The sequence below is a fragment of the Equus przewalskii genome, chromosome 10 (assembly GCF_037783145.1).
Source record: "Equus przewalskii isolate Varuska chromosome 10, EquPr2, whole genome shotgun sequence".
Classification (NCBI taxonomy): domain Eukaryota; kingdom Metazoa; phylum Chordata; class Mammalia; order Perissodactyla; family Equidae; genus Equus; species Equus przewalskii.
The window spans coordinates 49,664,048-49,687,449 of NC_091840.1; the positions used below are offsets into that span (position 1 = coordinate 49,664,048).

At 46.8% G+C, this 23,402-nt stretch overlaps 1 protein-coding gene across 2 annotated transcripts in view; it reads left to right on the forward strand.

The window, feature by feature from the left end:
• The window catches only part of PELP1 (proline, glutamate and leucine rich protein 1), a 43,812-nt gene extending 22,393 nt beyond the window's left edge, over positions 1-21,419 (forward strand). For both annotated transcript variants that reach the window (XM_070561014.1, XM_008534893.2), the window contains 16 exons: positions 6,934-6,998; positions 7,389-7,494; positions 11,150-11,299; positions 11,541-11,612; positions 15,982-16,041; positions 16,350-16,500; positions 16,671-16,800; positions 16,952-17,039; positions 17,509-17,597; positions 17,680-17,796; positions 17,928-18,075; positions 18,220-18,379; positions 19,089-19,144; positions 19,306-19,512; positions 19,645-21,126; positions 21,271-21,419. In XM_070561014.1, the coding sequence (XP_070417115.1) occupies positions 6,934-6,998; positions 7,389-7,494; positions 11,150-11,299; positions 11,541-11,612; positions 15,982-16,041; positions 16,350-16,500; positions 16,671-16,800; positions 16,952-17,039; positions 17,509-17,597; positions 17,680-17,796; positions 17,928-18,075; positions 18,220-18,379; positions 19,089-19,144; positions 19,306-19,512; positions 19,645-21,126; positions 21,271-21,363 (3,174 nt within the window). In that variant the 3' untranslated portion in view covers positions 21,364-21,419. The remainder of the gene's footprint in view (positions 1-6,933; positions 6,999-7,388; positions 7,495-11,149; positions 11,300-11,540; positions 11,613-15,981; positions 16,042-16,349; positions 16,501-16,670; positions 16,801-16,951; positions 17,040-17,508; positions 17,598-17,679; positions 17,797-17,927; positions 18,076-18,219; positions 18,380-19,088; positions 19,145-19,305; positions 19,513-19,644; positions 21,127-21,270) is intronic.
• Positions 21,420-23,402: the final 1,983 nt, after the last annotated feature.

A 23,402-nucleotide genomic window follows, 5' to 3' on the forward strand; every position in this document is an offset into this window, starting at 1 on the left:
GTAGGGTAGGCAGTGGATAGACCATACAGAGCTTTGTAGACTAGCTTAGAAGGGGCGTTTGGATTATACTAAGAGTAGTATCTGACATCTATTAAATTCTGCAAGCTAGAAACCTAAGTGTCATCCTAAATACTTTTCTTCTTGTTCACACACCTTAGTATGCAGTCTATCAAGTCCTGTTGATTTTTTTCCTCTGAGTAGCTTTCTGATCTGTTCATTCGTTTCTATATCTTTCCCGTTGTCCGCATCCCAGCTTGAGGCTCTATCATCTTGCCTAGGTGAAGGCACTGATTTTAACAAGAAATAACATATCTCCTCCCTCCGTCCTCTTCCCTAACCCTCTCCAAAATTCTGTGCATCCTCCAACCCTCATTACCTGAGGTCTTCTCTGTCTCAACCTGTATTAGTGGGACCCTCCCAGCTCTATGCTTCCTTCCAGGAAGAGGATTGTTACAACCTGCTAGGTGGTTCAATAATCTTAGCCCCAAATTTCTCAGGGACAACCTCATTTATTATTTATATTAACATTACTCCTCATTGTTGAGGGTGGCAAAACTATCTGCTTTCTCAGCCCAGTTTCAGAAGCAGGAGCTGATTTGTATATTTTCTCTTCCCTCTACATCTTCCTCCTCTAAATTCATGTGGTTCCTAAATATTTCTGAAATAGTATCTGTTCTGCCCATAAATGTGTGATTTTCTTCATCATCTCTTTCAGTTCTTCCCCTCCTTCTTCAAGGGGAGCTACATGAACTTAATGTCTTGCTTATTTCCTCTAAGTGTCTACAGTCGAGTAGGATTTTGAGTAAAGCAGCTAGGGGTGATGTGGGAAACTAGACTCTCCCTTTAGTATTGCCAGAACCACATTTTTGGGTATATCTTGCCTTGAAATTTTTTCTACTTGTGTCTCTTGCATTGGGTCCTCAGTAAATGGAAGTGTGTGGCGTGTTTCCTTCTCTTCCCTGGAGATTTTCATTCAACATTTACTGAGTATTTGTTATCTGTTAGGTACTATTCCTCATCTCCAGATAGATAAATAAGACATAGTCTTTTCCCTCGGAGAATTTCTAGTCTAGTTGAGAGGAGTAATCAAGGTAAGTAAATAGGTTTGGAGCTTGAGAGAAAAAGAGATCCACTGATTGGTCCCTCTATCTAGGCTTAACCACCAACTTTGCTTTCGCACAGATACTGCAAACTCAGCAGTTCCGAGATGGAGCTACCTTAGCACAGTTCACAATTTCTAGCTTGGGTTATAGCAACAATCTCCTAACTGGTCTCCTTGCCCTCAGTCTTGCTCTTTTTAACCCATTCCCCACACAGCAGCTGGAGTGAACTTTCTAAAGTAAAATTTGAATCCTGTTTTCTACCTTTTAAAGTCCTTCAGTACCTGGGCTTTCTTGCCTCAGGGTCTTTGCACTTACTGTTCTCTGCTTGGAATCCCTCCCTGTGCTGCCTCCCTGCTCCCTCCAAAAATCTTTTCAATTCTCTGCTTATTTGTGGCTGCCTTTGGGAGACCTTCCCCAAACAGGTGTGGTTAGCTGCTCTTTATTACACCATATTGAAATGATCCATTCATTTATTTTATGTATACGTACAACCTCCTTCTACCACACCTACACAACTAGGCTTTGATTTGTTTTGTTTTTGTGTGTAATTAAAAAAAAAACTTATGTAAAATATCAGATTACACAAAAGTAGAAAAAATAGTGTTTTGAACCTCTCCACCCTGTGCTGTCCCCATCACTGAAATTTAACAAGAAACATTTTACCAGTCTTGTTTCATTCCCACCATCCCAACTCTGCCCCCGGGGGCAAAAATGCCCCCAGGGGCATTTTAAAGCAAATCTCAGATCTCATTTCCCCTATAACTGCACGTGCTTTAAGGAGCAGGGTGTCTTGTTCTGCCTTGTATCCCTAGGGCTTTGTACTATTCCATTCCCCAGCCAGTAACCAGTGAGCTTTTATTTTATTTATTTTTTTGAGGAGCATTAGACCCGAGCTAACATCTGCCACCAATCCTCTATTTACTGAGGAAGCCTGGCACTCAGCTAACATCCATGCCCATCTTCCGCTGCTTTATATGTGGGATGCCTGCCACAGCGTGGCTTGACAAGCAGTGCGTAAGTCCGCACCAGGGATCCGAACTGGCAAACCCTGGGTTGCTGAAGCGGAATGTGTGAACTTAACCGCTGTGCTACCAGGCTGGCACCCAGTGAGCTTTTAAAAAATATCAATAAGATTACAGCATTCTGCTTAAAATCCTCCAGTAACTTATTGCACAAGGCCCTATATAGTGTGGCCTCTGCTTACCTCTTGACCTCATCTCATAAGACTCCCTGTCTGTCTGAACTGTACTCCAGCCACCCAAGCTAATCTCGTTTCTGGAGCATGCTGAGGCCCTTGCTCGTTGTTCCTTTAGTCTGCTGGGATCTCATGGGAAGGTGAGCTTCTCATTTAGGTCTCAACTTACATGCCACCATTTCCGAGGAGCCTTTCCTGACCACCCCGTCTTGAAATAAAGTAGTCCTTCCCGTTCCAGTCATTCTCTGTCACATTACCCTGTTCTGTTGCTTTCCTAGCATTTCTCACTATTTGAAAGAAATTAACTTATTATCTGTCCTGTTCTCTCTTCCCTTCTTACCCAGTTTAAGTTCTGTTATAATCACTTCCTTGCCCTTCTCCCTTCGGTGTACTTGCCTCGCAATATCCTGTTTATGTTAAATCCAACTCTGTTTATTCTGTGCCCGCACCCGCACAGCTCAGTATATCTGGAGAAAAACATGTATCCTTGCTGACTAGTCTCACTTTAAATTCATGGCCATCATCATCTCAAGTGGACGCTTAGTGTTGCCTAGCAATCCTGTTATATTTCCACTTTCCTCGACAATCTCTGATTACTTCTCTCCATCCTCACTCTTAGCTGATGACCTTGCTTCCCATTTGCTGAGAAAGCAGAAACAGTTGGATGGGAATTCCCATAGGCTCCAACCACCCTATCTGCTAGTTACCTGTGTCTGTGCCCATGTGCTCTGCCTTGCCTCCCACCACTAGGGCTGAGCTAGTCATGCTCCTGTCTAAGGCCAACCCTCTGCTTGTGCGCTGGCTATCCCCTCTCCACTTACACAGGTGCACCGCTTCAGCAGTTCTGCGCCACATCTCCATCATCACATTTTCCCCCTCTGTTGGGTCATTTTCATCAGCATACAGCTCAAAGCTGCTTTTAAAAAAATCCCCCTCCAGCTCCTGCCCCACTTCTCTACTTCTCTTTATGGCAAAACTCCTCAAAAGAATAGTTTGCACTTCTGTCTCTGATTCTTCTCCCATTCTTCTTCTTCTTTTTGTAACATTACTTTGAAATAATTTAAAGTGTATAGAAAATTTGAAAGAATATAGCCTTCACCTAGGTACTCCAAATATCAGCATTTAAGATGCATATTTGTCTTCTCATTCTGTGTATGTTTTTTTCTGAGTCCATGTCTGAAGATGTTGCAGACATAATGCCTTTTACCTCTGGATACTTCAGTGTGTATTTCCTTAAAAACAAGGACATTCCCTTACATAACCACATTCCGTCATCAAAATCAGAAAATTAACATTGATGCTATGAAGCACCTGATCTACATAGGCCTTATTCAAGTTTTGTCAGTTATCCTCAAAGTGTCATTTTAGCAAAAGAACAATTTCTAGTTCAGGCTTCACTGCAGGATCACACATTGTATCGAGTTGTCCTGTCTCTTTAGTCTTTAACCTGAAATAGTTCCTCAGTCTTTGTCTTAGGATCTTGACATTTTTGAAGAGTACAGGTTAGGTATTTAGAGAATGTCCTTCAGTTTGGTTTATCTGCTGTTTCCTGATGATTAGATCCAGGTTATGCATTTTTGGCAGGAATACTGCAGAAGTGAGGTGACATTCTTGCTGCATCATATAGGAGGCACTTAATGTCTCTGTTTCATTACTGGTGATGTTAACTTTGATTACTGGGTTAGGGTGGTTGCTTCATTATAAAGTTAGAATTTTTCCTTTTGTAATTAGTAAGTGTCCTGTGAGGAGATGATATAACTGTCTGTGTCTTGTCAGCCTTTCTCTCTCCTGTTTGAGCATCCGTTAAAGATTCTTCCCTGAATGAATTATTACTATAATGGTCGTCCCATAGAACTCGTTCCATTTAGGCTTTCAGCCTAACCGCTTCACTGAAATACCTTTTTGCTGGGTCATATGGTAATTCTTGAACGTCAGCAGTGACCGTCAGGACATCAAGTTCAAAGGTCAAATTTGGGTCCTCATATTCCTTGATCTGTCTGTAGTATTTGATATAGTTGATCACCCCTTCTTGCATAATTTTCCTCATGTGGCTTTTGGGATACCACTCTCTCTTGATTCTCCTCTTACCATACTGGTCACTCCTTTCTAGTTGTCTTTACTGGCTCCCCCCCTCACTGTTCTGAACTTTAGGTGTTTGAGTACCCAAGAACCTAGTGCTCGTACTGCGCTTTTTCTCTGTTTACACTCACTTCCTCGGTGAGCTGGTCCAGCCTCATGACTGACAACTCCCAAATACTCTAACCAGGATTTCTCCTAATTCTGGACTCATCTACCCAACATCTACTTGGCGTCTCCATTTTGATGTTAAATAGACATCCTCGATTTAACATATGTGATTTAACATTCCTGATTCTCACCTCCGAAACTTACTCCTCCTGCAGTATTCCCCTTCCTAGTAAATGGCTAGTTGCTCCAGTGAAAAACCTTGGAATTATCTTTGCCTTTATCTTTCACGCGTATCCAGTTTGTTATCAAATTCTGTTGGCCGCACCTTCAGAATATATCCAGAATTTGATGCTTTGTGTCCCCAGAATTACCAGCCTCTTTAAGCTGCCTCATCTCTCTCCTGGATTATTATGGTAGTCTCCTACTTCTCTCTGCTTCTGCCTTCTCAACAAGGCAACTCAAGTCTTGTTGATGTGTTTTAAAAAATAAATCATAAGTCAGGTAATAGCTTTCCTCTGCCCCCAATTCCCCTCTCCTCCCATGGTTTTTATCTCATTCACAGTAAAACCCAGCAGTTGCCTCTATGACTTTACAAGGTTTTGCCCTGCTGCTGGGACCTTCATCTTTATTACTCCTCTCTCTCTCGCTTCTTCTTCTCCTGTGACAATTTGCCTCCTTGCTGTTCCTCAGATATACCAAGTGTGCTGTCATTTCACGACCTTTGCTTTTTCCCTAAACATTTTTTGTTGTTGTTAACAGTATGCCTTTTTATAAACAGCTTTGTTGAGATGTAATTCACATGTATAATTCACTCATTTGAAGTGTACAATTCAATGGTTTTTGGTATATTTACAGAGTGTGCAACCATCACCATGATCAGTTTTAGAACATTTCATCACTCTGAAAGGAAACCCTGTACCCACTGGTGCTCAATCCCTCTTTGCCCCTACCCCCTCCCTGCCCTTCAGCCCTAGGCAATCACTAATCTACTTTTTGTCTCTATAGATTTGCCTGTTTGACTATTTCATATAAATGAATCATACAAAATATGACCTTTTGGGTCTGGCATCTTTTACTTAGCATAATGTTTTAGGTTCATCCATGTCTCAGAACTTCATTCCTTTTTATGCCTGAATAATATTCAATTGTGTGGCTGTACTGTGTTTTGTTCATTCATCAGTTGATGGACATTTGGGTTGTTTCCACTTTTTGGCTTATTGTGAATAATGCTGCTATGTGCGTTTGTGTACAGGTTCTCATGAGAATGTATATTTTCACTTCTTTTGGGTATATGCCTAGGGTGGAATTGTTGGGTCATGTGTTAACTCTATGTATAACCTTTTGAGGACTGCTAGACTGTTTTCCAAAGTGGTTGCACCATTTTACATTCTTACCAGTACTGTATGAGGGTATCGGTATGTCTTGCTCTCACTTTCCTTTAGGTCTCTGCTCCAGTGGCCTTTTAGGGAGGGCTTTTGTGTTCACTCCACATAAGATACTACTTCTCTTCCCTACTCCAGGCTCTCCTTTTCTTCCTTACTCTGCTTTTCTCTTCCCCATAGCACTTAGCACCATCTAACATACTATTTGTTATTTGGTCACTTGTTTATTTTCTGTCTCCTCTAACTGGAATATAAGCTCCCCAGCACCAAAAACAATGTCTCACCTGATGAAGTAGGTGTTACATAAACATTTACTGAATCAGTGAGTGAACATTTCCCTTTGTGAAAGCAGGGAGCTCTGTATTTATTCAGCTCTGTATTCCTTCATCTGTCCCAGTGCATAATATGGGTTTCTTGAACGAATGAGTGGTGAGTACGGTTAGGGTGATACAGGGGCTGTAGAGGAGTCTGGCCATTCAAGGGATGGAGAGATTACTTGTGAGAGGACCAGGGAGGAAGCCTCTTTCAGGGCTCCCAGAATGTGAGAGAAGGAGAGGGTTGGAAGGAGGCTCTGGTTCACTAGTCTGTGTTGGCGTTCTTAATAGCTGTAAGGAAGCCAGGAACAGGAGGAGGAGGATTTGTTTGGGGGTGAAGGAAGAAGCATGACGGCTGAGTTCAGCATCCTTTCAGCAAGCATTTATGGATGTCTCCTTTGCGCTAGGTGCTGTCTTGGCGTATGAGGTGAAGGACATCTGTCCTTGAAGTCTGGTAGCTGGGATGAGTTGGGCTGTTCTCTGCATAGCACTCATTTGTTGAGTGGGAAGTGAAAGAAGGGGTCAGGCAAGATGGAACTTGAAGAAAGCCTCCGGGACAGGCTGCTGTGTTTTTCACCTGCTGAAAATAGGGCAAAGGCTGAAGGCCTCTAGAGGAATGGGATTTTGGCCTCAAAGGAGGCGTGACTTCAGAAAATCATTCATAGATGGTGGGGCGGGGAAGGGTTTGGAGAAGTTCTCCTGTGTCTTTAGAATCCTATTCCTGACTCACTTCCCTGTTTGCTTTCTTCCAGAACCTTTCGGCTGTTGGGGCGTTGGTGGGTCTCAGTAATGCCCGTCTTGGTTCTATCAAAACTCGGTAAGTCTTTAACCCTGTTTTTTTCCCAGGGGTGTTTCCTTAGGAAGTGGGCTGTACATCTGTCCATCCGTTGTCACACCCCATGGATTGAGGAGAGCTCTCCATTCCCAAGAGGGTGGAGAGTTCATTCTTTTCACGAGCTCACTTGAGTTGAGCCCTACCTGTTCCAGCTCCCAAGCTTCCTGTGCCTCACCTGGGATGCCACAGTTCCCTTCTTTCCTTGCTACCCGCACCTCACTTCAAGTCCTCCAAGTATTTCAGGAGTTAGAAACCACAGTGGATCTGGACGTGACGTGTTACTCTAGCCCAGTGAGAGTAAAAGAGCGGTAAATAGCTTTTTCTGGAGTCTGGCCTCCACCCACTTATCATCACTCACTTCTGTCTTACAAGGTTTGAGGGCCTATGTCTGCTGTCCCTGCTGGTGGGGGAGAGCCCCACAGAGATGTTCCAGCAGCACTGTGTCTCTTGGCTTCGGAGCATTCAGCAGGTCTTGCAGGTAAGGATTCAGCTGCCACCCTGCCTCCTCTCCCTCCCCCAGTCATCCCTTCATTCTGGATGTGGTGTGTTCTTGTGGCTTGGACATTTAGCTCTGAGGATAGAATAACTAGAAGCAGTTTCCTGATAGCAGGAAGGATAATCTTCACATAGAAATGTCCTTTTAAACCTTTTGTTATTTTTGTCTACTGGGTTATTTTAATTCATCCGACCTTTAACACACTGTAACCTCTGACTGTTTCACTTCCTTGTTAGCTTTTCTGATGAGTGACATCTCTGTTTTTTTTTTTCCAGGTGTTTGGGTTTTTTTCCTACTCTTTTTTTCCTCTTTTAACATTTTAATTTACCTTCGTAAAATTAAAAGGATTAATTAAATTAATTAATTAACTTAAAAGGATGTAACTTTTGTATCCTTTGATGACATCTCTACTCAGTTCGTCAACAAGCATATTCTGAGCACATGTGGCAGGCTGTCTGCTAAGCTCTGGGGAGACAGTGGTAAGATGTACGTGGACCCTGCTTTCACGGTGCTTAGGGTCTAGCGCAGAGATTGGGACACCTTCTGTGAAGTAAATGTTTACAGACAATAGATGTTTTACACTTTGCAAACCACATATGGTTTCTGTTGCATATTATTTCTTTGTTTGTTTTCCAACCCTTTAAAAGCCATTCTCTCGTGGGCCGTACAAAAACAGGCACCCATAGACCATAGTTTGCTGATCCCTGTTTTGGTGGAAGAAGCTTTAATCGAATAATTATACAATGAGTGGGAAATGATAAACGGTGGCATGTTCTATCGAGGTAAAGAATACAGTGCTCTGAGGACATTTAACAGCAAGAGAATCTGACCCGGACTCGGGTGGTGTGGGCAATGGTGATGAGGGTCGGTGGTTCAGGGAGGGCGTCTCTGAACTGATCAATAAGAGTAAATTGGGCTGAGAAGGTTTTGTGAGTGTTGTAAGTGTGCAAAATCCCTGAGAGAAGAGGAGTTTGGCTCATCTGAAGAATTATAGGCAAGCTCATGTGGCTGGGGTTGATGAGAAGCGACTGGGGAAGTAGGTAGATGGGGACCAAGACATGTATGGTGTTGTAGGCATGTTAAGGAGTTTGGCTTTTCTTCTTGGAACAGTGGGAATTCATGGATGGTTTTGAGTAGGGGTGAGGAGGTGGTCGTGATGGTGGTGGTGGTGACATGATCAGATTTTCATTTGGGAATAACACTGGCTGCTGTGTGGAGAAGAATTAGAAAGGAGCCAGTCTGGAAGCAGAAAGACCATGTAGAAGCCTACTGAAATACCCTCAGAGAATGTTCCCAGTAGCTTGGACTAGGATGGTGGAAGTAGAAATGATGAGAAGTAGATGAGTTCCAGAGATTGAGAGGCAAAGTGGACATGTCTGGATGATGGAATAGGGTCAGGGAGGGGATGTGTCCAGGAGGACTCCTGGATTTCAGAACATTGGAAGGCAGCCAGGGTCGGGATGTGTGTGTGTGAAAGTACTGTAAGCGTGGCCTTGGTCATTGAGTGGGAGCCCTCTTAGTAAGCGTGCCTCTGATCTGGTGCAAGTGGAAGTGGCCCGATGTCGTAGGGTACAACCTTGAGGGTTCAGTGGGTAGGGGCTTCAGTCAATATGTTTTACAATGGAGGAGTGTTCAGCGTTTAGATGGCAGTTGAAGCTGAGGGTGAGGATGAGATGATCAAGTTGAGTACGTGTCCAGACTAGATTTAAGGCACTCCACGTTTAATGGTCGGGTAGAGGAAGATGAGCTTACAAAGGAGACTGGGACAGAGCAGCAGAAAACCAGGGCTGTGGGTTGGATGGAATCCGAGGGAAGAGTACTTCAGAGAAGAGAGGGGACTCCCTTCTGTTTATGCCCCTCTGAGGTGGAACAAGACGAGGACTGAAAATTTTTTTTTTTTCTCTTCTTCTCCCCAAAGCCCCCCAGTACATAGTTGTATACTTTTTTAATTGTGGGTCTTTCTAGTTGTGGCATGTGGGACTCCGCCTCAGCGTGGCCTGATGAGTGGTGCCATGTCCACGCCTAGGATTTGAACCAGTGAAACCCTGGGCCGCCACAGCGGAGCACACAAACTTAACCACTCGGCCACGGGGCTGGCCCCTGAAAATTGTTTATCAGATTTAGGAACTCAAGGGTTATAAGACTATAGTGAAAGTGTTTTTGGTGGAGTTGTGGACACTAAGGCCAGATTGACCTGAATGAGAAGTGAGTGGGAGAAGGAATGGGAATAGGGGAGATAGGCAATCCTTTCAAGATGTTAGGCTCTAATGGTAAGGGAGAGAAATTGGGCAATAACTGAGATTAGGTTTAAGAGAAGGCTTTTTAAGATGAGAGAGACTTGAGTATGTAAAATGTCAGTGGGAAGAATCCATTTGAGAGGGCCTGATTGGAAATACAGGAGAGGGGCTAGTTAATGGTGTAAGGTTCTGAGAAGGAGGGAGGGGCTGGTATCTAAAGCACGGTGGAGGGATTGTCCTTGCATGGGACTTCCTCTAGCGCCTCCTCTGCTGTGACAGGTAGGAGGGAGAGGGCAGATAAGGATGAAGATGGAGTTTCGGGTTGGGCAGTGGGAAGCTTTGGGCTTCAGTTTTCTCTGTGACGTTGCAGGTGAAGTTCTACAGAGGTGACAGTGGCGGGAGAAGATCAGCATAGCAGAGAGAGTTAACCAGAGAGAAATGCAGTAGGATTACTGGATAGTGCTGAGGGGCCCGTTTGTTGTTGGGAGGCCCACCTATTCGTACTTTCTTTTTCTTTTTAAAGTGTTTACCACATTATTTATTTTATTTTTATTTTTTTTAGTGTGGAAGATTGGCCCTGATCTAACATCTGTTGCCAATCTTCCCCCTTTTTTTTTCTCCCCAGTGCCCCAGAACATAGTTGTATATCTTAGTGGTGGGTCATTCTAGTTCCTCTATGTGGGATGCTGCCACAGCATGGCTTGATGAGTGGTGTGTAGGTCAGTGCGCAGGATCCAAACTGGCCAACCCTGGACCACCGAAGTGGAGTGTGTAAACTTAACCATTTGGCCACAGGGCTGCTCCTATTCGTACTTTCTTAATAAGCATTCTTACTTGTTTTGTTGCACATGATCTCTTGTCTAGCAGGAGATACATGCTGAGTGCTTTTTCCTTAGATACATGTTAATTTTCTAGGGAAGTCATTGTAAATCTAAACTGTTTTCTATCCACGAGTTGCAGGGTAGGTCTGAGCCAGCCACAGGCAAGCTTGAAGAGGTGGGGCAGTTTTGTTGTGACTGAGGCTTTTTTTCAGTCTGAGAAGTGCTCTTCTCCATTCTTAGCAGGGAAATACATTGTTGGAGAATCCAAAAACTCTTGAGATCTTCTCGTTAGTCAGATATTTAAGGTGTGGCTTTGTTACTTTCTTTTTTTGAAATGAATTCCTAGGTCCCCCAGATACCCATAATACTAAATGTAAACACATGTCCTTTCTGTAGAGAAATATGTTACTTTTGGATCCTCCATATCTCTAATGCACTCTATTCTTAGTGGATTTGATGATAATATTGACATTAACTGTGATGTTTCTCAAAAACCCCATGTGGTCATACCTCTCATTCCTCCTCTTCTTGGTGACCATGAAGGTGAGGTTGAGAACTTGGGGTGTTGTTGCTCTTTAGTCCCAGGACTCGCCCCCCACAATGGAGTTGGCTGTGGCCGTCCTGAGGGACCTGCTTCGATATGCAGCCCAGCTTCCTACCCTCTTCCGGGACATCTCCATGAACCACCTTCCTGGCCTTCTCACCTCTCTTCTGGGCCTCAGACCAGAGGTGAGACACCTCCCTCCCCCATCCCCCCGACCCTTGGCCTCTTGTGGTGCTTGCCCTCACTCACACCGACTGGATTAAAGAATGTGACGGGAAGTGATTAAGGAATAGGATTGAAGAAGTGAGAAGAGGGAAGGGCCGAGGAAAAGTGTATGGAGAAGGGACCTGAGGGGTGGCGTGGTGGAGATGGGGTCTGTAGGGGTGTCGGGCTCTTGCCTTTGCTTACTTTCTGTTTTTCCCACAGTGTGAGCTCTCAGCACTGGAGGGAATGAAGGCTTGTATGACCTATTTTCCTCGGGCTTGTGGGTCTCTCAAAGTAAGTATTCGTGGACACTCCTCTTCCCACCTACGTAAACCTTGATGACTGTCTTACTTCGGATTCCATTACTGGGATTTCTAAGCACTTGTCTTCTGATTGTTTCCTCACTTATCTCCACAGCTACAATTGTACCACCTTGTAGCATTTTAAATGCATTCTCATTTAATCCTCACAGATAAAGAAATTGAAATTAAGTAACTTGTACAAGATAAGTAGAGATCAGAACCTATGTCTGATGCCAAAGCCCAGGCTCTTAACCCTGGACTCCTCCTTTCTGCCCTGCCTTCCCTGTACCTCTAGAATGCCCTATCCATTGTTCTACCATCCTGTTTTACTTTGTTTCTAAAGCTCTTGTAATTTCCTCCAGGAAGCCTTCCTGATTTAGTGCTTCCTTATATCAACTTCCTCAACGCTTCTCTCTCCTTTATTCCTGACTAAACTCCCTCTGTCACTTCCCCACCCTTTCCCCCAGCTGTCATGACCCATACAAGGTGGCCATACACCAAAGCCTTGTTAGGTCGCACAGGCAGGGTGTACGAGGGTCAGGTGAGGGAGGAGGTCAGTGAAAGAATCAGTTTCATTTTCAAGGAAATACAATAACAAATATGAATGGTTAACAAATTCTGCCAAAGCAGTAACAGTTAAAGGGCTATTTGTAATCGGCACGTCTGTTTGCAGTATGATTGGATGCCACCTAGTACCTAAGAACAGGCAGCTGTTTTCCTGTAGATTGCATATTCTCCCTTGTGTTATTCTCATCATTGCTTGACAAGCCGTTGGACATCCTCTTACTCAGATGGAAGCACAAGTCTATGGAGGACTGGAATTAGTGGCAAATTAGTAATTTTTTTGTATAAGTAGTGTGGTTAACTGTACTGGTCATCAGTATTATCAATTAAGGGGAAGTTTGCCATTCAAATGATCTTGAAAGTAAGATCCCATGGTCCTATGACCAAATCAAGAAAGTAAAAGAAAGGGAAAGGGAACTGGTATTTAGTGGGTACCCGCTATGTGCCAGGCACTCTGCTGAATGTCTAAGATGTGTTGTGTCATTTCATTATCACAGTAATTCTGTGGAGTTAGTGTCACCGAATTAAATGGAGGAGGGAACAGGCCCAGAGTGGTTTAACTAACTTAACCCAACCCAAGCTTAGGTATCAGGTAGCTGTAAAGCCAGGGTGTGAGCCAGATCTGTTTACGCTTCAAGCCATGTTTTTTCCACTAAACCAGGCTCCCTGGACACTTTCAAGAATGTAGACAGGATCGGCAGATAGGCTCAAGAATGTAGACAGGATTGGCAGATAGGCTTCAACACTCATGCCAGCTCTGATCTGTTGTCGGTGACTAGAGAAGCACTGTAAGCCAGACGCGGAGTTCCGTGGACGTGTGCGCTGTGATCTGGGGGAAGCGTCTGCCGAGGCTTTAGTAACTGGTTACCTGCAGTATTTGAAAAGTCCGAGAGCAGATGTTCCTCAGTGAACATGGCATCATGTTCTTTGTTTTCATGTGATTGCCACTAATGACAGGTAGTAGAATCTTTGGGTAGGCAGGACAGAACTTTCTCAAGAAGGCATTTGGAGTAACTCATGGATTTTAGTAAAGTTTCTCTACTAAAATTTTACTAAGTTTAGTAAAAAGTGCATTTCTTCTAAAATGCTCTGTAAATTAACTTCTCAAATTATACAGGCTAGATCTTTGTCCCTGACCTCTCATTGGTCAAAGTTTGTGAGGTTTTACTGCAAATGTCTTTTTGATTCAGCTCACTCTGGGGTTTGCTGTATCTACCTGCATCCTCCCACGAAAGTGGAGGGAGAATTGAGTGTTTCCTGCAGGATCAAGATGTGAATAGTCAGGGAGACTAGAATACCAAGTTTTTCCTCTGCTAGTGCCTCTTAATTTTCGATCTGAGGGGTCAGGAGAATTCATCTGTAATTCACAACCTTTTGTCAGATGTGTAGTTTTTGAACTTATGACTGGCATTTTGAGTACCCTTTCCAAACCAAACAAAAAAACTTTCATATGTTGTTACAGGGTGTGTATGCCTTTTTTTTCCTAAGAATATAGGGTCATCTGGAGAACTTCCTTCTCTTGATGATTTTGGCTTTGTCTACTGCCAACATGTCAGATAAGACTGTTTTGTGCAGAGGTCTCAGGAGCAATTTGTACTTGGAAAATCCTGGAGACCAGTACTTAGGAAACTGATAATTGCTATTTTGGAATGTTTGTCTGTTCTCTCTCCCATCCCCCAGAAGCTCCCAGGACAGTTGCAGTCTCCAAGCTCAGAATTACTCCTCCCAAATGATATTAAGCATTCTGAGTTTCTGAGGTCTATCCTGTAGAGGCCTTACCTCCCCCTCCTCGCCAAGTTGATTACTAGTTCCTTGGAATAAGTGGGAAGACTAACCTCACTCTTGAGAGTTACCCAGGACGTGTGTGTGTGTATTTGTGTGTATGTATATATGTGTGTGCGTGCATGTTTGCATGTGCGCTTGCGTTTCAGGTGAAATGTTCCAAGTGAGCCGTTGCTTTGGTTTGCTTTGTGGGTCACCTGCGATAGACCTGTGCTCAGAGCCGTGTCCTTGTACTCTGCTTAACTGCTGTCATATAAGCAGACTTCTGTTGGCCTCAGGCCAGCTTTTTGAGCTAGAGTCTCAAGGATAGCTTGAGCAGTAAGTTGGCCAAAAGGACTGAGTGCCACTGTAGTTGGGCTTTGGCAGCTCACTAAGGAATATCGTCCTTGGAGAAGTTGGTGAATCAGGAGACCTGTGGGTGGTTACTGCTTTTGGTTTGAAGTGTTCCGAACCCTAGCACACCAGACATGAAAGTGCTTTCTGGATCTCAAGGGAAATGCTTCTAGGTCTTCTACCCTGGGATCAGCTAGAACAGTGCTTGTCTGCTGGTCAGTGAGAACCCTGGAGTGTAACGGGGGAAACCAAATGTGGTTCCTGCCGCAAGGTGGATGAGAGGGAGTCCTTGGAGGGTTGGTTTCTGAACCACACACTGACGGCTTCCGCTCCTCCTGTGCTCCCCTAAGTCCTCTGCCGAGTCCCTGGGGCTCCTGCCAATTTGTCTTCCCGAGGTTTTCCTGTTCAAGTGATGCACCTGCCCCCATCACGTCCATACTCACTAGCCTGGGATTTAAGGCCTCAGCCTGCTTCTCTGAGCATCTCCTGAGTCTGTAGTTTTCCTCACAGTGTTTTTCCCTCTCTAGTCTTGTTGACTGGATTCTCTCCTTTCTTTTAAGCTCAGCTGAGTCCTGCCTTCCAGCATCAATGCCTCTTGACTCTCCCTCTGCCCGCCTCTTGGTGTGGTGCCACTGTTGGTTCCATACACTGAGCTTGTCTTCCTCAGTAACTCTTACATCCCACTGAAGGTGGGAATCCTGTTTCCTTTCTCCAGTTCCACTTCAGTCTTCTTACCCTTGTTTGTGTCATGGACCCCTTCTCAGAATGTTTCTAAATTCATAAAATACAGAGAGTTGCAAGGGAAACTGATTGTGTTGAAATGTACATTTAAAAAAGTTGTGATGGAGTAGTATGCTTTTTTATTAACATGTCAAATTACAAAATCTAGCAGCAGGTCTGATACCTACTGAAATTTCAAATTGGTGATGCATGTGAATGATATTTCAAGATACCTGTTATAATTCTAATGTGAAATGAAAATAAGTGACTTCTGTTGGTGATGGTCAGAGGTACTGTAATACTACTGTGGCTTTTTGTCTGAATTTATAATTGAAAGAAACTCTACATTTCACTTATGGGTTAGTGAAAATGAAAAAACGTTTCATTCACATCCCTATTTACAGTCCCGTTTGATGCTACCCCCAAATAAATTATAGCCCCAGGTTAAACACTCCTGTGCCAGCACCTTCACATAGCAGGCAGAGGAAATGTGTGCCAGTAGACAGGTCACTGCTCTGAGATGTGCTGTCTCAGTCTGCTCCACAGCCTTACCTTTTCTCTTGACTTGTCCTGCCCTCACACCTCTGGTTAGTGCCTCAGTTCCCAGCTTGGACTCTCCCTTCTTGTCTAAGCTGGTAGGGAGTTGGGGGATGGGCTTGCTGCTTTTCAGTACTCTCTGTCCTTTTAAATTGGCAGGAGGGAGCCCAGTGTCTGGAGCACAGGCCAGACCCTTTCCCCCCGAACAGGGAGGCTAAGGACGAGAGCTGACATTCAGGATGTCTTTCTACCGTGAGAGCATGTCTGCTCCCAGGCTTGATGCCTCTTAGAGTGCTTTGCTTCCTGTGTCTGCAGGACAGAAAAATGCCTGGGCTTAGATTCTGCTGCTGGGCATGGGCAGGGTGTCCGTCTCTGGCCCTTGGAACTGACTCAGCAGCCTCTTTCTCTCTTTCCCCCTAACCCAGGGCAAGCTGGCCTCATTTTTCCTGTCTCGAGTGGATGCCCTGAGCCCTCAGCTCCAGCAGGTAAAGGGGAAGGGGGAGATGGAGAGCCTGGGGTATCTGAGCTGGAGCTTCTCTTATCTCTTCTTCTTAGCTTTTCTATTATTGCTTTTGGGCTGTGTTCCCGGTTCCCTCCCTGTTAGCATACACAAAATACACAAGTCATGACTTCTGCCTCCTTTTTTCCACCTGTGTTCTTCTGCCTTGTTGTCCCTTTCTATCTTTCCTCTGAGATCTCCTTGCTCTTCATCTTTCTAGGCATTGGTGGGTCAGGGTGTTTGGTGGCCTGGCTGGATTCCTGTCTGACCAGGTTTCTGACCTTTCTTCTGCAGTTGGCCTGTGAGTGTTATTCCAGGCTGCCCTCTCTAGGGGCTGGCTTTTCCCAGGGCCTGAAGCACACCGAGAGCTGGGAGCAGGAGCTCCACAGCTTGTTGGCCTCACTGCACAGCCTGCTAGGGGCCCTGTACGAGGGAGCAGAAACAGGTAGGGTGGTTGGAGACGTGGTAGGAGGGAACTGGGAGGGTGACCCAGAGAGGCGGGCAGTTGATTTCTGGCAGAATGGATTAGAATATAGGTGGATCATCCACCACAAATGAAAAAGGAGGGGATGGTAGGAAGACCTAGAGTGTGAAGGTGGTTGTGTTTCCGTCCAGCTCCTATGCAGTATGAAGGCCCTGGAGTGGAGGTGCTGCTCTCCCCCTCAGAAGATGGTGATGCCCATGCCCTTCTCCGGCTTCGGCAGAGGTTTTCTGGACTGGCCCGCTGCCTGGGGCTCATGCTCAGGTGTGTGAGTGAGTGTGAGGGGAGCAAGGGCCTGGAGCAGGAAAGGTTGAGATGGAGTGTTGTCTTCATGATGAAGAAGGAGATTGAGGTTGGGTGTGGAGTTGCACTGGGGAACCTGCGCTGAGGGTCTCCCTGCTCTGATTCTCTTTAGCTCTGAGTTTGGGGCTCCTGTGTCCGTCCCTGTGCAGGAAATCCTGGATGTTATCTGCCGGACTCTCAGCATCAGTGCCAAGAATATTGTAAGTGGAGTTTGTCCTCTGTTCACAGCCCTTCCTCAAGAACCAGGACAACCAGGAAAGCAGAGTAGGATCTAAGGCTCCCAAAATGATGTCCTCCCTGAGGTTGTCCTGGACATCTCCTTACTTTCGTCCAAATGCCATTATTCCCTGTGCTTCTCCTGACACATGTATACGGCAGAGTGGATTCTCTCACATGTTGCAGGAACACTTGTAGCAGATGCTACCCTGGGGTCAGCTGGCGTCGGCTGAGTCATTACTGAGAGGTTCAGCCATCTTTCCCCTCATGCTCCTTTCAGGATCTGTTTTAGAGGATGGGGGTTTGATCTTGTTGGGAGAGCTGGGGTCAGCGGTGGGCTCCGTACCTTTGTGTACACGTGTATTTAGTCACACACAGCTACTCTGCCTCTGTTTCTCTCTGTGTGTCTCACTTTCTTTCGCCACTCCTTACTCTTGCCGTTTTTTTCTGCAGAGCTTGCTTGGAGATGGTCCCCTGCGGTTGCTGCTGCTGCCCTCTATCCACCTTGAAGCCTTAGACCTGCTCTCTGCGCTCATCCTTGCGTGAGTGGGATCGGGCAGGGTGTGGTGAAGGGACTGGGACATGCTGGGAACGGGGGTCACTGTCCTGTCTTTTTACCCCTAGGTGTGGAGGCCGGCTCTTGCGCTTTGGGGCCTTGATCAGCCGCCTGCTTCCCCAGGTCCTCAATGCCTGGAGCATTGGTAGGGATACCCTCTCTCCAGGCCAGGAGAGGCCTTACAGGTGACCATCACGGAAGGGTGAAGGGGTGCAGGTGGGCTGGGGATTCCGAGGAGCTGAGAGTACCAAGGAAAGAGAGGCAGGATCTGGCATGTCAACTCCCTTTCACGAACTGTCCTCTGCTCACTCCACAGCACCATGCGGACCAAAGTGTACGCTGTATTAGAGCTGTGGGTGCAGGTGTGTGGGGCTTCGGCAGGAGTGCTGCAGGGAGGAGCCTCGGGAGAGGCTCTGCTCACCCACCTGCTCAGTGACATCTCCCCCCCAGCTGATGCCCTGAAGGTGAGTGAGGCCTCTGCTCCTGTCTCAGGACTCTCATCCTGCGCCCCTTGTCCTAATGACCCTCCTCACCAAACACTGTCTCCTGCCTCTGTCCTGCCTTCCTCTTTGCCCCTGTATGTGATTTATGTTTCCCTCCACCACCAGCTGCGCAGTCCTCGGGGAAGCCCTGATGGGGGTTTACAGTCCGGGAAGCCTAGCGCTCCCAAGAAGCTAAAGCTGGATGTGGGGGAGGCTATGGCGCCGCCCAGCCACCGGAAAGGGGAGAGCAATGCCAACAGCGATGTGTGTGCGGCTGCCCTGAGAGGTGGGTGAGGCCTGTGTTTCTGTACTCTCGGGGTGCTGGGTTGGCCTGGGATATAGCGCAAAACAAGTTGTTGAAGTGGAGGGCGTCAGTAAATTGCAGAATCAGCTAAAACTCTGCAGAGAAGCCAAAGGAAGGAGCAGAAGCAGCCATGCAACCACCAGGGCTGCAGGTAGAATCTTGGATCCTGCTGTTGGATGGGGAGTTCTGGTGTCTACACTGCTTCTCCAGAGTCTCATTTATCTTTGTTTGCATATCCTCTCTACATGCCAGGTACTATTCCAGCATGGGGGAAAATCAGCCCTGTGGAGCTTACATTCTGCCCAGGCAGGCTGCTCAGTGGGGCTTTCTGCTTCCAACACAATCGCTAATCTGAAAGCAGAAGTATAGTCAGATACTGTTCAGTAGATGGGTGACTTCCAATTGGGTCCCATATATTTCACAGCCCGCCAACTCTCCCCGGATACATAAACGCAGATTTATAATGTAGTACCTACATCATCTCATTTACATGTTGTCAACAGCCCCGTGTAGTAGAGGTACTTTTATAATCCCCATTTTATGGTTGAAAAAACAGACTTAGAGAAATTAAGTGACTTGTCCCAGTTAGGCAGGGCAGAGCTGCATGCTCACCTTGGGCTGAGTGCTTCAGAAGCCCTTGTTCTTAACCCTGTTGGTAGCCTGCCTCTTAGACACCATTCTCCTTCCCCAGGCCTCAGCCGGACCATCCTCATGTGTGGGCCTCTCATCAAGGAGGAGACTCACAGGGTTAGTGGAGCATGGTCCCCGTGGAGATTGGTGGGGGCCACTGCTCTGTACGTGTGTGGGGGTGTCCCCAGAGGTGGGTCCATTCAAACTTGGCGGTAGGCCCTGGAGAAGGGTTGGGTAGTCTCGGTGATGTCTCTAGGTGTGCCCTGTGTCCTTTTCAGAGACTGCATGATCTGGTCCTACCCCTGGTCATGGGTGTCCAGCAGGGTGAGGTTCTAGGCAGCTCCCCGTATACCAGCTCCCGCTGCCGCCGTGAGCTCTACCGCCTGCTGCTGGCTCTGCTACTGGCACCTTCTCCCCGCTGCCCACCTCCTCTCGCCTGTGCCCTGCAAGCCTTCTCCCTTGGCCAGAGAGAAGACAGCCTCGAGGTACTTGCTGACTGGGACTGAGTACCTCTTTGGTTTTTGGATTCTCTTGTTGTTGATGCTGGTGGGCTCTCCCTCTCTGGTGCCGCAAAACCTTGTATTCTTATATGCTTACACTTACTCCTCTTTCCTCAGGTCTCCTCTTTCTGCTCAGAAGCACTGGTGACCTGTGCTGCTCTGACCCACCCCCGGGTTCCTCCCCTGCAGTCCATGGGCCCCACCTGCCCCACGTCTGCCCCAGTTCCCCCTCCTGAGGCCCCATCTCCATTCAGGGCTGCACCCTTCCATCCCCCGGGTCCCATGCCCTCAGCAGGCCCCATGCCCTCAGCAGGCCCTGTGCCCTCAGCAGGCCCCATGCCTTCAGTGGGCCCATTGCCCTCAGTGGGCCCAATGCCCTCAGTGGGCCCAATGCCCCCAGCGCGTCCTGGACCTCCAGCCACAGCCAACCACTTAGGCCTCTCTGTCCCAGGCCTGGTGTCTGTACCCCCCCGGCTCCTTCCTGGCCCTGAGAACCACCGGGCAGCCTCAAATGAGGATCCTGTCCTTGCGCCTAGTGGCACTCCTCCACCTGCTATACCACCAGATGAAACTTTTGGGGGAAGAATGCCCAGACCAGCCTTTGTCCACTATGATAAGGAGGAGGCATCCGATGTGGAGATCTCCTTGGAAAGCGACTCTGATGACAGTGTGGTGATCGTGCCTGAAGGGCTGCCATCCCTGCCGCCCCCACCCCCCTCAGGCACTACACCCCCCCCTGTAGCCCCAGCTGGGCCGCCAACAGCCTCCCCTCCTGTGCCAGCCAAGGAGGAGCCTGAAGAGCTTCCTGCAGCCCCAGGGCCTCTCCCTCCGCCTCCACCCCCTCCTGTGCCTGGCCCTGTGACACTCCCGCCACCACAGTTGGTCCCTGAAGGGACTCCTGGTGGGGGAGGACCCCCAGCCCTGGAAGAAGATTTGACAGTTATTAATATCAACAGCAGTGATGAGGAGGAGGAGGAGGAGGAAGAAGAGGAAGAGGAAGAGGAGGAGGAGGAAGAAGAAGAAGAAGATTTTGAGGAAGAGGAAGAGGATGAAGAAGAGTATTTTGAAGAGGAAGAAGAAGAGGAAGAAGAGTTTGAGGAGGAATTTGAGGAAGAGGAGGGTGAGTTAGAGGAAGAAGAAGAGGAGGAGGACGAGGAGGAGGAAGAGGAGTTGGAAGAGGTGGAAGAGCTGGAGTTTGGCTCAGCAGGAGGGGAGGTAGACGAAGCTGGACCTCCACCCCCAAGCCTGCCTCCAGCTTTGCCCCCTGCCGAGTCCCCCAAGGTGCAGCCTGAACCGGAGCCGGAACCCGGGCTGCTGTTGGAAGTAGAGGAGCCAGGGGTTGAGGAGGAGCGTGGGGCCGAGACAGCCCCCACGCTGGCTCCTGAGGTGCTCCCCTCCCAGGGGGAGGTGGAGCGGGAAGAGGGGAGCCCCCCAGCAGGGCCACCTCCTCAGGAGCTTGTTGAAGAGGAGCCTTCTGCTCCCCCAACCCTGCTGGAAGAGGGGACTGAGGGTGGGGATGACAAGGTACCACCCCTACCAGAGCCACCTGCAGCAGAAGAAATGGAGACAGAGACAGAGGTGGCAGCTCTCCAGGAGAAGGTGAGTGGGCCAGGCAGGGAGGGTGGTTCTGGAGTGTGGAGGAAAAGGGATTGCAGTTGCTTGTGTTTGTCCCCAGCCTGACCCACTCACTCTTCTGTGTATGTGTGTTAACTGTTTTGAATCTTATGTCTTTGTCCCTAAAAGGAGCAGGATGACACAGCTGCCATGCTGGCTGACTTCATCGATTGTCCCCCTGATGAGGAGAAGCCACCATCTGCTACAGAGCCTGATTCTTAGTTTTTTCCTACATCCCCACTACTTGTTTCCAATAAAGTTATGTCTTTGGATATTGATTGCTGCTTCTGCCTTTTGCCACAGCTGTGGCCCCAGCCAGAAGGCCCCAGGTCTCCTGGGCTTTTCAAGGTATCCATAGTTTTCCCCAAATGTCTGTATAGCTGTCCTGTTGTCTCCATTGTACAGAGGAGGAACCATTGACTTGCAGGAGTAATGGACTGTCCTGTTGCTCAGGAAGTCAGTGCCAGAATTTTAGAATTTTCGCCCTCTGCTCTTGCTGATGCTGAATATGTGTTGAGTTGCCTGTGTGGTTAAGACTACAAGGAGTAAGAAGACGTAGCCCTGCTTTTGAGTTGTAATCCAGGTGTGGGAATGTGTGGGAAATTTCTGGGATTAAGTGTCCTAGTGAGTGAATCTCTGAAAACACACGTGTGCGCGCACATACAGGCCCTTGGTCTGAAAGAGTAGGCTGAGTGATTGTGATGGAACTTTAGAAAAATATGAAGGGTATAGAGGAGTTTGGTCATTGGATTCTGTGAAATTTGAACCTTGGGTGTCCCAAAGTAAAGGGGCATCCACAGTGGGTATGGGGAATGAACTCTGTTCTGGGGCTGGTCCTTCCAGTGACAACATCCCAGTACCGCCCCTCTTCTGTGCCCCCCTTCCTGACAGGAGTTTGACAAGCTCCTCACCCCAGGCCTTCTTACCTGCTCTTGAGATCTGGCCATTTCCTAGCCGGTGTCTGGTCCCTTTAAGCACTTAGACTTCTAGGCCTTGTGGGGATGCACGTGTGAGCGTGAGCCTAGAGGTGTATATATGAGAGGATGTCGAAGTCATGGCTTCAGGGAGATGCCCTGTGATTTTTTTCACTCTGACTCTTGAAGTATGAACATAAGTGCCTTGGAAATGCAGAAAAGGGAGTGATTTCTCCCAAATGTGTGTATCCTGAAGGGCCTCTTTGAGGAGACATTTGAGCTAATTTTTGGAAACTTAGTAGAGTTTTAAAAGAATTTCCCGCCAACTTGTTATTTTGAAAAATTTCAAACCTGTAGAAAAATACTACAGTATATAACCTTTGCATGGATTCCTCAGTTGTCAACATTTTGCCACGTTAGTTTTCATCTCTGTATAACTGTCTATAACTACATATAGACATATGTATTTATATATGCACATATATGTCTGTAATCAATACATTTATAGTTATCTATACACATTTCTTTTTTTGTGGGATCATGTAAAAGTAAGTTGTAGACATTATGGCCCTTCACCTCTAAATTCTTCAACATCGTCTCCTCCTAAGATTAAGGACATTTTTCTGCATGGTCACAATACCACTATCAAACTTAAGAAAAGTACAGTAGTCCCCCTTTATCTGCAGGGGATAATCCCCCAGTGCCCAGTCGTCCCCCAGTAGCTGTCTGAAGGCACAGATAGAACCAAACCCTGTATATACCATGTTTTTTTCCTATACATACCTCTGATAAAATTTAATTTCTAAATTAGGCACAGTAAGAGGTTAACAACAATAACTAATAAAGTGGAACAATTATAACAGTATACTGTAATGAAAGTTACCGTAGATCTTAGCAACCTCAGCATATGATTTTTTTTCTTGCCTTATTAAGTCAAGAACTTTCACTTTTTCACTTAAAGGAAGCACTTTACAGCTTCTCTTTGGCGTATCTGAATTGCCAGCATCACTACTCTTGTGCTTTGGTGCCATTATTGAGTAAAATAAGGGTGATTCGAACACAAGCAGTGCAACACTGCGACGGTCAATCTGATAGATGGCTAGTAAGTGACTAATGGGTGAGTAGCTTGTACACTGTGGATATGCTGGACAAAGGGATGATTCACGTCTGGGGTGGGACTGAGCGGGATGGTGCGAGACTTCATCACGCTACTCAGAACCATGTGCAATTTGAAACTTAGGAATTGTTCATTTCTGGAATTTTCCGTTTGATGTTTTGGACCACAGTTGACCACGGGTAACTGAAACTGCAGATAAGAGGGGATGCCTCTAACAGTAATTCATATTG